The sequence below is a fragment of the Macrobrachium rosenbergii genome, chromosome 55 (genome assembly GCF_040412425.1).
Source record: "Macrobrachium rosenbergii isolate ZJJX-2024 chromosome 55, ASM4041242v1, whole genome shotgun sequence".
Lineage (NCBI taxonomy): Eukaryota > Metazoa > Arthropoda > Malacostraca > Decapoda > Palaemonidae > Macrobrachium > Macrobrachium rosenbergii.
Window position 1 is genome coordinate 15,589,399 of NC_089795.1, and position 18,415 is coordinate 15,607,813.

The following is an 18,415-nucleotide window of genomic DNA, read 5'->3' on the forward strand; positions in this document are numbered from 1 at the left end:
TCGCTGGTGGTTAAAGAGAGATTAAAGAATATAAATGTATGATAATTATACTGTTCGCTAGTTACAGTGGTTGCTTGGCAAGCTTTCGGTAGTTATGACAAAACGATTGTAAACAAAGAAGGTCGAAGTTTTTTCCTTTTGTTTATTATAGTTAATTTTAATTATTTGAAATGAGTATATACTGATTGTTTATACATTTTATAGGCATATTCCGAGCTTTTAGTTTCTCAGTTTATCTCAATTTTTAGATTTCATAATCTTAGACTAGGCTACAGTAGCAACTGCTAACACAGCCTAGGCTACCATCATGTTTTGATTACAAATACATAGAAACGTTGCCTAGGCTTATTGCCAGAATCAAAACTCAAACATTACATGGGGTATATTCTAAAACCCTAATATACGGAGTTAAAATGGGGGTCGAACATTACATGGAGTTGAATATTACATGAGTACATAGATTATATAAAACGGTACATAAAAAGAGAAAAAAAGGTAATGAGAAAAATAAAGGCGATCCTTCAAAAAAAAAAATTAATAAGGACAATCTTTCAAAAACTGAGCCTAAGGAATGGATTTACCACACATGGCCAAATAGACCTTCCTTCAGATATTTTTGTCTAGGACATTCGTGACAATTGAAATGGGGACCATAAGTAATGGGCTTGCTGTGAGACAAATTACAGTATATAATCCATTCAATACTGACAAAAGTTTACTGATCAACTTTTAAAGCATGACACAACTTTCAACTGCATGAAGAATTAAAGCAGTGCCAACCCCACCCCTCTTCTTTTTCAAATAAATACAAGACAAATTGATGATGTGAAGACAAAAAAACACAGCTTTGCTAGAATTAATCCAATAAACTTCTACGGTAGCTTTATAGATGAAAAACCAGGTTCCAGAAGGTTTCTAATGACATTTTTCCAAATAAATAGTTTATATCTAACCAATAAGTACACACTAAACAGTCAATACCAGTGCTCCAATTTTGTTTTGATATCAGGATGATATCAAAATGAAAAGGACACAGAAAAGCTAGATAAGCACACCTCACATATTATAAAAAGGCTCATAATCTCTCATAAAACCTAGCTAATTTGACAAATCCTCTTGAAGCCAATAACCGCAAGAGTGTATTCTGAAAACAGAAATCATCTTGACAATGAATCTCACCTGTTCTCATGGAGTTAGTTCTATCTAGTCCTCGAGAGAATATTCCTCCTACTTCAGCATCAGCTTCAATTCCTAAATCAGGGTTACTATTGCTCCTGAAATAAAAATAAGCATGTCAAAGCCAAAAGGCACCAACTTCTACAGTATTCCAGTACTGTACTTGGTTCCATAGCTTGCAGCTTAACATTGAAAGTTGTTACCAGAAGCAAGGTAGGTTTTAAATACTTGAAAAAATGCAATTTAAAAATAAAACCATCTTTATTGTAAGATGATGAAATGTCCATCTTAAAAACCTAAATATATGAAGGCAAAACACAATCATATCACATTATGACAGAATGCTGTAGTTTCACCAGACCAGCGAGTCACTTTTTCTTTAAAATATCTGGCACTCCGTATTAATTCTTTGAATTTAAAGCATAACCATATTACCTTGAGTACTTTCGATGGGTTGGAACTGAACTTGGAGGCTGTGGCATATGGCTATGGGAGGGTGTTACTGGAGTTGGAGGAACATCATCAGGGTGGGGGAGAGTTGATTGATAGGCTACATATGTCAACAATGTCCCATTGCGTCCATGTTGATCATTTTTTTCTTCTAAAAGCCCCTGTAAAAATTATAATTTTTTAGATATGTGTACAGTAATACTGTAGGCTAAATCTACACCACTGCCACTTTAGTATCTCAAAAGGAAAACCACAAAAACTTCAAATGGAAAACTATATATGACCCCAGGTAGCTCTAAATTGGTGGTTATATCCAAACTTCCTTGCTTACTCCTATCAAGTTTGCTTTACACTTTAGTCAACACAAACCTGGATTAAACTGCATCATAATAAAGCAATGATCTATAATCTGCAAAGAAAAGGTTTTCTTTGAAAAAAGTCCAGTGAGTCTGTAGGAAATTACAAACCACTTCCTTACTAGAGCCCAGTATCTTCTATACTTAAAGACAGTGAGGAAAACAACAAGCACTCTTACACATAACTATTAAAGTATTATGAACTAAAAATGCTTTGAACACAATATTTTATACACTTCAAAATAAATATAAAGAGAAAAATTGCAACCATACACCTTGAAAAAATATTCTTTGGTGACTGCTATGCCATCTCAATTAAACTGTTAAGTGTTACCAACAGCATATCTTGGTCGCCTGCATCCCACATCACATCACCTTCAAAGGAGTAACATGTTCTCCCTCTTTCAAGATTGGTGCTGCACTGATCAAGCTCATAAATGCACTTTACTCATATGGAAATTGTAGGAACATCATTGGCACCACAATAAATTAAATTAGGGGTAAATGGCAACTTTTTTTTTTGTAACATCATTGGCACCACAATAAATTAAATTAGGGGTAAATGGCAACTTTTTTTTTTTGTAAAGGAAAGACTGTCTGACAGAGGACATCTACCTCTCACCTCCCACTACGCTTCAGGCATTCACTGATGACATTTGATTTACTTTTGTTTTGATCCCATTTATCCACAATAATGAGCTTTTCCAAGTGAAAGAAAAACCTTTTGCCTGAAGAGATATCATCACAACCCAACGTAGAGACTGATGATGAATACAAGACTCAGAGTAGCAGCTCAGAAGCCTCTAACATAGACAATGAAAAAGATTTATCTGATTCTGAAAAAAATGACAAATTTATTAATTTGTATTTTTCATAACCAACAATTCTGAGGTCTTAACTTTCGGATAAACTTCTAGTGCCAGCTGGAATCCGGTAAAATCAATAAAATTGTACATGCAATGGACTAGTGGCATCTATCCTTAGTCACGAGTCATGTGGGACCACCCACACCCAAGCAGTACTCTGTGAATCCATCAGTTATTTTTCCAACCCAGGTTAAGCTGTCAGAGGGGTGGTTAGAGGTGAGCCTTAAATGTTAAAACCTCAGGTTTGTTAGTTATGAAAAATGCATATCCATTTAATAAATTTGTCATTTGTTCATACACGTAACAAACCCTCGGTCTTAACATTAGGATAGACTTACTCTTGGTGGGAGGTAAGTAAAATAACCTACTGGAGGTTTGCCACACCAGGTCATTCTTTTGAATAAGAGATTTCTAAGAAACATGACATTTATTTCCGAACCTCAGATACATGTATATCTTGGGTTCATACTCCTGGGTTTCAATACAATATCACAGTTCATTGCATATTAGGAGGACAAGAAGCTATCAGTTCTTATAACAAACTATCATTGCCACTTATGTAGGTTTGTTATCATTCCTCTCTCTCCTTGCTAAGGATAGGAATGCATTCCTATTGAAAGGAACCTTACATAAACGATTACTCTAAGAGTATGGCCAGTGCACTCACCTGTATCATGTCAGTTCCAGCTCAGGATGGAACCCTCTTCTTACCACACACAGATAAAGAAGAAGAAAGAAAGAAAAAAAAAAGAGACCAGTCATCTCATTCATTTCACTTTCATACCATAATCTTAGACTAGACACAAACTGATCCACCAGGGGCACAGGATGAGCTACACAACCTATTTAACATCCACCACCAGACCCAAGGAAAAAGTGTCCAAGGACCTGTGGGCAATATCCTTCAAGTAGAAGGAAGTGAAAGTTGTTTGGCGAGGCAACACACCAGCTTTCAGAATTCTATGAACAGACATATTCTTCTCAAATGCCAATGAGGAGCTTAGACCTCTCACATCGTGCGCTCTTGCCCGCGTGACACTGTCTGAAGCTTCTGATGCAGGTGAATAGGCATTCATGATCATTTCTCTTAGCCAAAATGAGATTGTATTCTTGAACACTTCTTTCTTGACCCAGCCTGTGCTAACAAAGTCTGTCAAGTCTTTTTAGATAAGGACGCAGCGCCTGACAGGGCACAATAACATTTTGTCAGGGTCATTGTCAACAAAGTCTCCCAAAGAAGGTCTCTTGTCTCTTTCATCATGGACTGAAGGATTTTGAGTCTTCGCAACAAATTCTGGAATAAATTCAAAAGCTAAAAACATCCAACCTCTGGTGTGTTTGACGTCGTAAGACAGGCCATGGTGTTGCCTACCCTTCTTGCCGATGCTAGGGCCAGCAAGAAAACCGCCTTGAGGGTCAAGTTTCTATCTGTAGCCTGTCACAACGATTCATAGGGGGCTCAAGTAAGACTAGTTATAACCAAAGCCAAATTCCAACTAGGAGGCTGAGTCTCTGGGGGTACATGACTGCTCGAAGCTCTTAATCAACAAAGATATTTCTCAAGATGTAGATATATCTATGTCTTTCATATGCAGAACTAGTGCTAGAGCAGCCCTACAGCTCTTTATGTCAGACACAGGAAGATGTTTTTCTGTTCTGAGCAAGACTAGAAAATCAGCTATTTGTTGAATAGAAGATCCGAGTGGAGGAGAACCCCGTCTACGACACCAATCACAGTAGACAGACCATTTTCCCTGGTACACAGATATTGAAGACTTCCTGATACATCCTGACATCTGAGATGCTGTTCCTCGAGAAAAGCCTCCCGCTTACTGGAGATACTTGATGATCTCCGCCCGTGAAGAGATAGGGACTGTACCGACAGATAGTACCTCTTCACATGAGGTTGATAAAGTAGTCTGTGACAGGGAGGTAACTCTCTCGGAACTTCTGACAGCAGAGACAGTAGGTCTGGGAACCATTCTGCCTTCAGCCACAGAGGAGCTACCAACATCATCTTGAGATTCTGGGACCTCATTGCTCTGTTCAGGACCTGGTGAATCAGACAAAACGGAGGGAAAGCAAATACATCCAAATTGTCCCACCGATGCTGTAGGCCGTCCTCTGTCACTGCAGCCGTGTCTGGCACCACTGAACAATAAACTTCCAGTTTTTTGTATTACCTTGTTGAGAAGAGATCTGTCACAGGTCTCCCCCACAAAAGAAACAGCCTGTCCACCACCTCCTGATGTAGAGACCACTCCATTCCCAGAATCTGTTCCCAACAGCTTAACTTGTCTGCTACCACATTCTTTTTTCCTAGAATGTATCTGACCCTGATCTCCACTGAATTGTCTACAGCCCACTGATGTAGTTGGAACATCATAACATGAAGCTGTCGAGGAACTAGCCCCCCATTACTTGTTTATATATGCCACTACCATAGTGTTGTCCTGAAACTCCAGCAATGCTAAGAATGGTGCCTTCAGCTCCAACACATTTAGGTGGAGTTGTTTGTCTTGATGACTCCATTCTCCCAAAATTAAAAGGTCCTCTAGATGAGCACCCCAACCTTCGGCGATGCATCTGAGAATAACAGAAGATCTGGAGAGGGCACAGAGAGAGACACTCCTATTGTCAAAATGTTGTCGTCCTACCACCACAGCAGGTCTTTCCTCACCTCCGGAGACAGGAACTTTCACGTGAGGGTGATCTGTTGCTGGAGACCAAAACTCCTTCAGTCTCCACTGTAGCGGCCACATATGTAGGCGTCTGTGAAGAGCTAATTTCTCTAGAGAAGTTAGTAGTCCCAGAACTACTTGCCAACTGCTTTGCTGGCTGTGTTCTCTCAGACAAAAAGGACACAATCACATTCTTGCACTTCTCTATTCTCTGATCAGATGGAAAAACTCTCGCCTGTGCTGCTTCTATAATCATACGCAGAAACAAAATCCTTTGACTTGGGACCAGATTCAATTTCTCCCAATCTATCACAATGCCTAGGATGTGACAAAATTGAGGCAGCCAACCTCTGTACTGAAGTAAGTTGTCCCAGGCTTTTGCCAGGACCAGCCAATCGTCCAGGTATCTTATCAGCCTGATCCCTTGGGTATGAGCCCATGTCGACACCAGCATGAACACTCTTGTGAACACTTGAGGAGATGCTGTCAGGCCAAAACAAAACACCTTGAATTGAAATACCTGCTTTGCAAGACTGAACCGAAGAAATTTCTGTGATGAGTGATGGATTGGGATCTGGAGAGGCACCCACTCTATCGTCTCATACTCCTGCCTCTTCCCCTATTTCCCCTTCCTCTTGCAGGTTGACTCTGAAAGGCCCGATGTTGGGATGGTTTCTTCATTGATGGAGCATGTTGAGTAAGTTTAGGGGCAGGAGTAGACCTTACCAACTTCTTTTGCCGAGCATGTTGAGTCTGCCTTGCAACATTAGACCAACTCACATTAGACTTACTAACAGCTTGCTGAACAAGACGTCTATCGATAGCAGCCTCTAACTTCTCCTTGGGTAGCAACAACTGGGACTCCAAAATATCCCCATTCAAGAGCGACATGAAAGAGTCCACATCCACTGAGCAGCTTATCTTGTCTAGGGCTGCATCCCTTCTCATTAAAATATTAGCCCATATGTTTGTACTTCAGATTAGTTAAATATGAAATAGCTTTAGAACCAGATTGAAGCAATCTGTTAAAAGCTGTCTCATCTACTGAATCCTTGCTGAATCCGAGGAGGCAATCTTAGTCACAGCTGTTGACCATAAATCTAACCAAGATGCCATCTGGAAGATAAAAGAGGCCATCAACTCCAATGCAGCGGCTTCCTGACACGTAAGGGAAGGAGATTCCATTCTGACTTGATCCACCATCAGACCCGGTCTCAAACAAACGAACACGTCTAGGCTGATCTGTCTATCCAACAGCGGAATAACAAGTCATATACTGTACTGTAATATCTCCTATGTCGAGATAGAGGAGCAGAGAGCAACTTGAACGATCTATTCGACAGTGAAGAGTTATCCCGCCCTGAAATCCGTGAGTTTACATGGCGCAGGACTGACTCCACATGACTAGAGCACAGCAATTCAAAGGACATCTTAATATCGTTTTTAGGTCCTAAAAGTGATTCAATTCCAGTAGGAGCGATCACTGAAGGAGTTTCAGTCCTCTTCAACAGATTATTAAGCTGACAAATCAGATCTATAACCTCTGCATATGAGGAAAGAAACTCCTGATTTTCCCGTGTCTTCCGCTTCATTAACCATGTTGTCACCAGAAGAGGAAGGTACTGGAATATCATGAATACTCACTCTCAAAGCCGAAGCACCCCTATCACATGACGCATGTCCATCTCCTTCTTGGCCTGGCTGCATCACGTTGACGTCCGAGGGGTGATGACTGTTGAATCCTTTCTCTGCTCCTCGACCGTCAACCTGAATGTTCCCGTTCCCTTGTGTCCAACCGATATTGTGACAAATTACATCTGTATCTATCCATAGTTCTCAGATGACACGTATCAGGAGAGACTAGGCACTTTCCTGGGAGATCTGGACCTTGAACGTCTGACCAACAGCCAAACAACAACTTCACTGTCCAACAGTCTAGAAGACGAACATCCGTTGTCATCCAAACATGATTCCACCACTTCCAGTAACCTAGATCTCTTGACTGGAGCATTGTCATCTTTCCTCCTAATTTTAAATGGCTGAAAAGGGGAGACAGGGACTTCATCACGAATATTATTCGTCCTTTGAGCTACCAAGGGCAACCTTCGAATGTTATTCGAAGACACTCGCGCTACGTCCATAGGCTTCCTAGGCTGCGCAACCGTGGAAAAACCATGACCAGCAACCTCCGAGACAGAGCCCATAACTGAATCTTGATTTTGCATACACACACAGGGATGTGGCAGTCCCGGCTTGAAGAGGAAGAAATTGTACTTTTCTTGGCACGACGAGCAGCCACTAAGTCCCTGATCCTCCAACACTTAACTGGAACATGCACAAGTAGAACGGCCGAGACTGATGACCCCGATGATGAGTCAGCAGAAGATGATGACGGTGACTAATGTCTCTTCCTGCATACCTTATTAAACTTCTCCTTTTACACTTTTAATTTCTCCATTCTCGCTAATGAATCCGTCAATGTAGAATTTGACGTCATCCCCGAAGACGTAGTTGTTGTTATTGGCAAGGAAAGGGTAGAATTTGATATCACCACAGTTGCCATGTTAGAAGGTGACATCACTGATGGACCTGGCTATGACGTCACTACACACGTGAAATGCATGAAGAGTCTGTTGGTACCACTGCAGGCAATACCAAAGCAGCCGCAAAATGATGCGAAATTGGTACCATACGTGTTCCAGAGGATGTTGTGATACTCGACTCCATATAATGGAGGCCCAGGGAAGAAGGGACACCCAAAGATTGAGGGACTGGAGGGTAACGGGAAGCCATGTAGTGAGACAACAGGCCATCCAAGGTTGGTACTCCTGATAGGCCTAGCATGGACCACATGCCCGCCATCCTCTGAGCATCCGGAGCTGGGAAATGAGACAAAGTAGGAGATGCCCCGCTCCCCAAAAGGAAAGAAGAGGCATAATTAACCACTCCAAATACATCCCCTGATAAATCTATGGACGAACAGGAAGGGGCATGGGAAATTTCTATTACAGGAGGTGAAACAACTGGAACAGGCTTCTCTAAGACAAATCTCCATCAATCCAAGATGGAGTCGTCTACTTCCTCTTGTACTGACCCTTCCCATAAAACCTCTTCCATTGCTCCACTGACCAATCAAACATACAGAACAAGGATTAGTTGCATTACATATGTTCTCTCTGCATCTACTACACTGAAGTAAGGAAGCGAGAACAAGGAAAGCCACCAACACCAGGACATTTCCTTTGCTTCTTACTAGATCCAGGAGATACTCTCGCAAGAGGGTTAAGAGATCCATTATATCCAAGTACACGTCCACAAACAGCAGAAATCCACGTTGAAAAAAAGAAAGAAACCAAAAACGGGCAAACCAAACCAGCTTTAGAGAGGAAAGAACAACACGTCCTCTCTCAAAGGCGGTAAAAGAGTAACTGATGGAGTCAAGGAGTACTGCTTGGGTATGGTTGGTCCCACCTGACTCGTGACTAAGGACAGATGCCACTAGTCCCTTACGTATACAATTTTATTGATTTTACCAGATTCCAGCTGGCGCTAGAAGTTTATCCTGATGTTAAGTCTGATGGTTTGTTTCGTGTATGAACAATCATAATTTAGATTCGAATAACACATTGCCAAAAGTCTAGGCAGTGACCAAAAAGGAAAGGAGTCCCTTTACTTTTTGTTCATCCAAAGTGTAAAATTTATTGTTCAGGATAAAGAAAACCCTGTGGAGTTTTTTGTGAAGTTTTTCATGAGGTCATGGATCACATTTTAACAGAAACGAACATATTTGCCAACCAGTTTTTAGATGAACATATAGAAAGTGTGCCTAGAAAATCACAGGCACTAAAATGGTATGATACAAATGTAAATGAAGTGAAACCATTCACTGCTCTACTGGCTATTTGTTTCATGGAATGGCATACAAAAGAATAAGTTTTCCCCTCTCCTGCTTCCTGCATACAATCTTTATGATAAAAAATGCAAAATAAATTCTTTTGTCTTTTTTTATCCAACATCACCTAATATCCTACTTATGTTTACACAAAAAAATATTAAGTGTGCAAGAGAACACATATCAAAAACCATAAAAACTAGCATAGACCAAATGACTGAACTGAGAGCAATAAAATGCGACCATACAGGAGCAGCAACGTCTCCCACAAGTAAATCCTAACAAGTTGAGAGAGAGATTAGAAGTCATGGCAGAGGGACAAAAGACAGATGATGTGACAATGTGGTAAATATAGAAGCATTGCACTTACATTGGCTGTGATGAAAATATCCAGTGGACTTGTTCTCAACAGACCGATGGTAGAATCTGACAAATTACTTAGAGCCATGACAGCTTCCACAGACCAATATTATGGAAGGTTTTGCATCACTACAGTATAGTATTCTCCAATGAATGAAACATAAGCAAAATTAATGTTGACTGGGTTTCCTTAAGTGAATCTACAGTAAATAGTGAAGTGCTACAGGACTTGAGTCATTAAGGAATAAAATAAAACTGCATGAAGAAACAAAAGAAGAGGCTGACTCGTTCCAAAATTTACGAACAAGGATATCCAATACTGGTTATCTTTAGTTGGAATTTATTGAGATTAAAAAATGGCACATCAATTAATGAGCAAGCAGACTAAGATTTAGAAATTATTTCAAATAGACTGAAACTGCATAAAAAAAAGTAAGATATATTAACCTAGTAAGATCTGTATTGGTATTCAGACATGAATCATGGTATGACAATGAAACCATGCCTAAACGCTTTTATCAATTTGAGAATAAAACTGTAAGAAAAATAGTTGGAACCAGATGGAAGAACTGAATGAGGACAATGCCATAATGAAAATAATGGAGGTTCCAAATGTAGATCTGATAATGATGAAAATATAGAAAAACGTGGGTATAAAAAGGATTTCATACAATCTTACGCACATTTTACAATCTGTTTCATATGATGTATGAGCTGGCACTCGAATTTCTTAAAGCATCTCTGCAGTTACTTTTTAAAGCCTTCAGCTGATTACTTCATGTCAATCTCTGATCGAGCATCAACCCTAGAAATCTGGTCTCTTGTACTAAGGGATTCCACTGACTTTTGACATATATCTAGAGGGCTGGATACACTCATATGGTAAAAATGTGTGGTATCTGCTTTGCTCACTGAACACTTAAAACCTTTCATATCAGCCCATCTGTTGATTTGTCAAATTGAGTTAAAGTTCTCTCCCAAATACCATATAAAAAAAATAAAGGTGTGGAGAGAATGAATGCCACTTGGGGATGATGGAACATATCCCAATTACAGCAAGAACAAACAAGAAAAGACTTAGCAGGCTACACTGGAGAAACATTTCTTCCTGAGGCACTAGTAATGCACTGGTCATATACTTTTAATATGGGAGGTGGAATTAATAAGAATTTCCCAAATATTTTCCAAGTCTGTCTTCAAACAGCAGATAATTGGGTTCTAATGTTCAATGAAGATACCAAGGTTGGCTAGCAGTCTTTTACCACAAAAGGCCAAACTGTGCACTACACTTGTTGCATAGAGCAATACTTTCCTCTGCAGCATCTATTCAGTGATGTTCTTGTGAGTCTATGTAATAGAGCATCTGCAAACCTAATGACTCCCAAGGAACCTGTCACCTCAGAATATCATGCCAAATTCGGGATGGAACTTACCCCTCCAGTATGTAGAGTTCCATTCAATAGATCAATAGCATCACCTACTCTCTCTGGAACTCTTTCCATATCTTGTTTAATATCACTCCTCTACATGTTGTTTAATACATGTTGTTTAATATTGCTCAACTTCAGAAATTTTGGCCAGTCTGCCTTTTCTGCCTTTTCAAGGATTCAATTTGGTTTCTTTGTAAAGGTTGATCATTAATGATACTAATTAAGGTGCATGGTCATTCATATGCCAGTCATTCACTGTTTTCCAATTAAAATCAATATGGAAATTGAATTTGTAACTTGTGACCGGGATACTGATACATGATATTAGGGTGCCTGTTTGAATCTGGAAATGAGTAGGTTCACCAATAATGAGTACTGTAGTCCAATATCCTCATTTTCTATAAGCAATGCTATGAGGTAACCATTTATACTTGCTAAAACATCACTCTAGTAGGGGTGTCTACTATTAATATTTCCAAGCATCATGAATGCCTGGGAAAGCTCATAGCATTGTATGATACATCATGTTTCAGAGTTACTGAAGTGAACCCACTGTATATTAGCTTCCATGTTAAAACTGCACCTTCATTGTTTGAGGAGGAGTACAAAAACTGAGTCACATCATAGCAAACATGGGATATAATTCTACAATGACATCTTACTTGTGGATCTTATAGTCCTAGAACTAATATATTCCCTGGGACAAGGGCTATTGCTATCTAACTTGTTCTATATTCCCTGGGACAAGGGCTACTGCTATCTAACTTGCTCTTCAGTAGACATATGACTGGAGGTGAAATTTATCTAATAGTCCGAGTTCTTCATATTGATGGGCAGAACAGTATTCTATAATTTTCAATTTTTACTTGGAAGGGTACACTATCATTCTCAAATGTGAGTTAGTTAGTTATAAATGATTTGTTTAACCAGACCTCTGAACTCTTTTAGGTTCTTCTCGGGCTGGGAAAAGAAAGGGGAAAGAGTACATAAAAATTAAGTAGTTAAATAAATAAATAAATAAAAAAAAGGGGGAATTAGGGAGAGAAAAAAAAAAAAAAAAAGATGGGGGAGATTATATTTTACTTATCAATTTAATTTTGTTTAGGAAGAGAATGATATTATTAATTGAAAAGTTATTACCTTCTGCTAGAATATCTTTATTGATTTATTTTGTAAATAAGTCTTTCTTTCATGATGCCATCTGGGACAGTCAATCAAGATGTGTTTGATTGTTACTGGGATGTTACATCTTTCAAGTTATTGGGTTTGTGTGCGGAGTTGACATCAGATGCCCATGTGTGAGTCTGGAGTGTCCTATTCTGAGTCTTGTTAAAATAACCTCATTGATTCTTTTGCTTTTGGGTAGAAGAATGCCATTTTTTAACTTCGTTCTTAATTTGTTTTAGTTTGTTTTGTGGGGGTATATTTGTCCAATCATTTTGCCAATCCCTATAAATTAAGGGTTTAACTGATGCTAGCCAGTCTGATATGGGTGCTTTCATAGTAGTTGGGGGGATTGTACAAGCCAATTTTGCAGCTTTATCTGCTTTCTCATTACCCTCAATGCCTACATGGGCTGGGATCCAAGGGAACATTTCCAATATCACTTCTTCAGAGAAGTCATATTGGGCCCTGCTGAAGATCACTCTTCTTCCATCACTAAAGTTCCAGTGAGGTTTGATATCTATTGAATCAAAAGTTCCAATAAGGTATGCTATATATACTTATCACTGTCATGTACCTTTATATGGCTTAGCATGAGAGACTATTTTTGAGTTGGCATGATTAAGTATGGATTTCATGGCAGATCTAGCAATGTCTCTATATCTTACAATAGTGACTTGTTTTGAATAAAATTAGTGGAATACAATAATTATGGTTATCTCCTTAGTCTCCCAATAACCAACATTGAACTTTTGAGATGATAACCTCATTTTGGAGTTCATAGATTTTTTACCATGCCAACTGGCTGAATGAAAAATAACAAGATTTTTAGATCTGTAACACAAAATGTTCAGAATCACTCATTTTTATTTTTGCAATATAGCAACTTGCATTAAGATCTCCTACATGTTCATGAAAGGAAATAAATATTTCCCATTTCTCAACTTTCCCTTTGAAGTTAATTCATATCTTCAATAATTCTTAAATGCCATCAATAAGAGTTACAGAGGCACTACAGTATACATAAATTTGACAGTATTTCCAAATTTTTGCTGTTTGTTCCATTGCCTCCAATAACTAGTAAGGTAGGCAAACCACCACATTCTTTCCTGAGAAATTCAGAAATTCAGAAGTTAAGTTTTGTCGGCCTTCACTCTGATTCATGTCTATGGAAACTCATTTACTACTGGGTATCAAAACCTTGAATGATCCAGGTACAGTAACTTCCGGTTTACTTGCTTTACATTACTGGGGGCTACACTGAACCTGCTTGATGGAACAGAGCATTACAAGAATACATTCATCCCTACTATAATCATCATAACAGGAAAACCTGACAAAATGGAAGAATCCTATCCACATACACCAGCCCACCTCTGAAATCCATGGGTAACCAACCTCTGAAATCCATGGGTAAGTAACAGTCACATTTCTGAGATATGAACTTAATGACCAAACTGATGCCTATCTGGTCCAAACATTTTTCAGTGGTTGATAAGACCACCACAGTTCCCACTATTTGCTTTGAAAATGAATTCCCACCCCAATAATGGTAGCTCTTCTTGATTATCAAGACAATGAAGAGGGAGCTGGAATGGCTGAAAAGCAAGATGAAGAAAACTAATAAGATATGAAAAAGGTTGAAGTAATAATGAAGGCGAGATACCAAGTACTGAGTGACTCTTAGATTCAAACTTGTGGGGGGAGAGAGAGCTTTCCTACATTTGAGAGCTCTCTTTCACTGAGAAGGGACACTGGAATTGACAAATCACCAAAGGCGAGGGTGAGGGCTGGGGCAAGAATTGTGACAGATGAATGCTGAGGAAAAGGAAGATAGGCCAAGGTCAAGAATGCTGCAACAGTTAATGGCATAGATCAGATATGCAGATGGGGCAGTCAAAGATCCAGAACCATCAAAGTACAGAGAAGCTGTTGAATGCATACACACATTACACCAAAGCATACAAGCAAACAGGAGCAGATCAAAAGTCAAATACTGTACTGCTCATGCTGTTTGGGTAAGTATCCAGAAGCTAAAGGATATCAAAAAGGCTCCCCAAAACGAAGATGCAGAAACATTTTTTATCATTATTCTGAAAAAATATTTTAATCATTATTACTATTACTGTAATATTAGGTAGTTTTTATATTTTTTTCATCAATATCATGGCAACCCAACATAGGAAGCAGGAACAGCCTGGCAGTAAGACCAGGGGGCATAAGCATGCCAGGCAGCCACAAACTTCTGTATATTAGTCAACAAAAGCAAGAAGATCATTTTAAAGTGCAGATGCAACATGCAACTTACAATTAACATTAAAGCCATCATCAGCTTTACAAAGAATTGGCATTAACAATAAAAACTCAGCTAGGGCATGAGAGGGACAGGCTGAATGAGTGGCACAAAAGCAGCAGATGATAAGAGAGGCAGATCCTAAAGTGGACAAGAGACCTCCAACATAGGGAGACATTCATGGAGGATGTGAGAACTCCTCTGGCAAAATGACAGTAGGCATCAAGACTGAAAAAGACCTTTGCAGACATACAGTCCTCACAGCACTGGGAGGATGCATGGAAGTAGAAGTTTCATCAGAGAAAACTTGCAACTTGATAATGGCAGCTGTGACTCAACAAGATAAATCCAATCTTTACATGTTTAAGTCACTTCATGAGAACAGTGCTGGCCAATACACACACGGGACTGTAAATGGAGAGCCTTCTCTAAGGGTAATACAGTATATTTTATTACCACTTGCCATCCTTAACCACACAAATACACTGTGGCATAACATAACACAATAGACCATAAATGCCAATAAGAGAATCATTTAGCAGTAAAGTGCATTAATACTAAAACATGAAAAAACCAGTAATTAGCTGAGAGAGCTAATTACTCTGGCAGGAGTGAACAGGATGTAAACACACAAAGAAAACTTTAAGCCCTGATGTGAGCAAAGCAAGAGTTAAAAGTTATACTAACAGCTCATTACAATCAACAAGAGAAAAAAACTCCCAACTGGAATAACATGAATACTCAATTACAGTAATATAAAACTCAAGGAATTGAAAATAACTATCTGATAATCTAAAATCCACTTGACTTACTAAGAAGCTCACGGCAATATTAAGAAAACTGTGAATGTGTAGGAAGCAAGGGAGTAGCAGATTACCCATAGTAACATGACAATGCTAATCAGCTGCTGGTTGAAAGGTAACAATATGCAAAAAACAAAAAAGACATGAAATTCCAGGCATCACATCATGAAAATCTGAGGATGAGATGAAAATGAACAAATAATGACAATCCATGAAGGGCACAACACAACACTGAAGAAAATTCTTTAAAAAGAATGCGGAGCACGGAAGAATGACTTACATGGCATCATTGCACTTGGATCTTCTCTACAACCTCTCTATGTGGTGCGCCTGGATGCATTTGGCACAGCTAAGGCAATTTATGACAAACTGGTTTGCTATACCAAACTCAGTCACACCAACCTGTATTAATCAAAACTGAGAAAATCCTTTTGCACATACATCGTCCTGTTTATGTGGGCAACATAATTCACTTTCTGTGTGACTGCCTTTCAGTCGATTTGTTGCTCTTCCTATGATAGCCATTGTCAAGTAAATTATGCAATATCTTCATCATTTCTTTATTAATCACTCTGTCTTGTTTAATGCCATTTTATCAGTTACCTTCTGTTCTGATTTATGTTTTCTTTTAAAGTAAATTTAGTCATCTGTTAGGTGCATGCTTAGGAGACAATCTCTGAAGCCTTCCCCTATGGGTTATTAAGATGTGAACGATTTCGTCTCCGTATGTTGAATTTGGTCTGTTTGTTATGGTAAGCTCTTCTACTTGTATCATCAAACCATGGCTGGTCATATGTACTGAATTTAATTACCCTTCTAGGGACATACCTTACTAATACAGCAATCAGCATTTCATTTAACTACTTCTTGGGATCTGGATCACACAGAGCATCTGAAACATTAAGTGCCTGACATGCTCCTAAAAGGAGACAAATATTGCGATATTTCAGGTTATGACCTGACAAGAAAGAAAGTTCTTGGAAGGTATGCACACCCTACAGACACCAAGACAAAGCACAGCCAAAAAACAGGAGATGACTCAGTGAGCATATGAAAGTGGACACAGCTGCAAGCACAATGGTAGGGTCAGGCCATCTCAGGTCGCACTTGACCATAGGCCTAACTGTTAGGGTTTTGTTTTTTGAGACAATTCAGTAACAGCCTAAGTGCACTAAGCACAATTACTCAATATATGAAAGAGTAGTTTCGTATTCATGTCAGAACATAGGTTTATTTTTATGAACACTTCTTTACAAGAATTTCAAGCATTTCAAAATAATATATTTCATACCTACCATAAACATACATAAAGAATAACCAAATAAAAATATCAAATACAAGGCAAACTAGGTAATAATGTAAATTTCTTACCGAAACTCGACCAACTAAACAGCCTATGGTCTCGAAACACGCCTGGGCTATATTTACTTGTTGACCAGCTAGAGTTGGAGGTCTAACCATGAGCATAATCAACCGATCGAGTATAATTGGGCTATACTGAACTAATGGCTCAGCATGGCAGTTAATGAGTTCGCTCATCCTGAAGAAAAAAGAAATTAAAATATTTATCATATCTTATAATGCAGTTAGATGCCTCAAAACAAAAATAAACATATGTAGCTCACATAAATTACATAATGAAGTACTTACGCCTTCTTCAATTCTCCTTCCATATTTGCTTCTCCTATCCGTGCTGGAATGTTACCCTCTTCAACCATTTTGTAAAGATGAAAGAATCGATCAATGTGCTTGTCCTGTAATGATGAACACAACAGTATTATTCACTTAAACTACATAATCAAGGTATATATATATATTCCAAAAGAAAAAAAAGTAAAGAAAGTATGACATACCTGGGCATGAACTGAAGAGACTGCATCAACACTAACAGTGAACAAACCCTTATGGTTGTCAACCCACTTTGTTCCAGGTAACTGAATGTCTGCAGTGATGTAAGAATAATTACTTGGAGGTCGCTCCATCATAACTGGAAGACTGTGCTCACCTGTCTGTAGACATCCATCTCGATAAACTGGAAGCCACTGAAATAAAATTTCAGTTTATTATCAATCTTTGCCTGGATAAAAAAAACATGGCCATAAACTCAAAATATTAATATAAAAATAATTCAATACATGAGTGAAAATTTTATTAACTACAACTACCAACACTACCTACTTTTATTCATTTTTCTTTCCAAATGATTCCTAACTTTCCATTTGCCAGAATTTTTCTGTCTATCATGTGTAATTCTTATCTTAGCCAGAATTTTTCTATCATGTGTAATTCTTATCTTAGCCTTTTAAGTGTAGGTGGGCTGGTTGTTTGCCCTCTCTAAAATCAAAGGGCACAGAAGGTTGCACTTTCTTTGTGCTATGGTGCCTTGCATCAATGTTGCTGCTTCTTGCTCATTACTTATTCTCCTTGTCTCTGCTTAATCCTAGGCAGGTTAGGTTAGAAGGGTGGCATATAACTGGCAAATTCAAACACCCAAGAATAGCCTAGTAGTCTACATTTATTATTATTATTATTATTATTTCCTTGTGGAGCAAGCCAAAAGCTTACACACTTACACAGAGATTTCCATAGAAAGAGTGTACACCCATGCTCATAAGTGATGCAATATGATTCTTTTTGTAACATCAAAACTCTCAGACTCTGTGTAAAGGCTGCCAAGTAATATTAAACTTTTCTTTATTTCCAATGTCACACATGTCGATAAGTTTGCAAATTCACAGCGAACATTATTTTCCTTAAGGGTATATGAATATGATCTCTTTTATGCATTGGTACAATTCATAATCTATGTGACAAATTAATTATTTTTTTTTACTGCTTAGCTACAAGCATGGTGTGATAAGGTTAGCTGTTTTGTCAATGCCAGTGCACTTAACTTGCTACTCGATGTGGTCTTCGTAACTACCTCCCCAACATATAACAATAG

The 18,415-nt window shown here is 38.6% G+C and overlaps 1 protein-coding gene across 36 annotated transcripts in view; it reads right to left on the reverse strand.

The window, feature by feature from the left end:
* The window catches only part of Zir (Zizimin-related), a 582,703-nt gene that overhangs the window by 348,463 nt on the left and 215,825 nt on the right, over nucleotides 1-18,415 (reverse strand). For all 36 annotated transcript variants that reach the window (XR_010852045.1, XR_010852043.1, XR_010852042.1 and 33 more), the window contains 5 exons: nucleotides 17,325-17,513; nucleotides 17,122-17,225; nucleotides 16,843-17,011; nucleotides 1,612-1,787; nucleotides 1,180-1,274 (listed from right to left, as the gene is read on the reverse strand). Coding sequence is in view for 14 of the 36 variants with exons in the window: in XM_067098450.1 (XP_066954551.1) it covers nucleotides 1,180-1,274; nucleotides 1,612-1,787; nucleotides 16,843-17,011; nucleotides 17,122-17,225; nucleotides 17,325-17,513 (733 nt within the window). In the remaining 22 variants the exon portion in view is untranslated. The remainder of the gene's footprint in view (nucleotides 1-1,179; nucleotides 1,275-1,611; nucleotides 1,788-16,842; nucleotides 17,012-17,121; nucleotides 17,226-17,324; nucleotides 17,514-18,415) is intronic.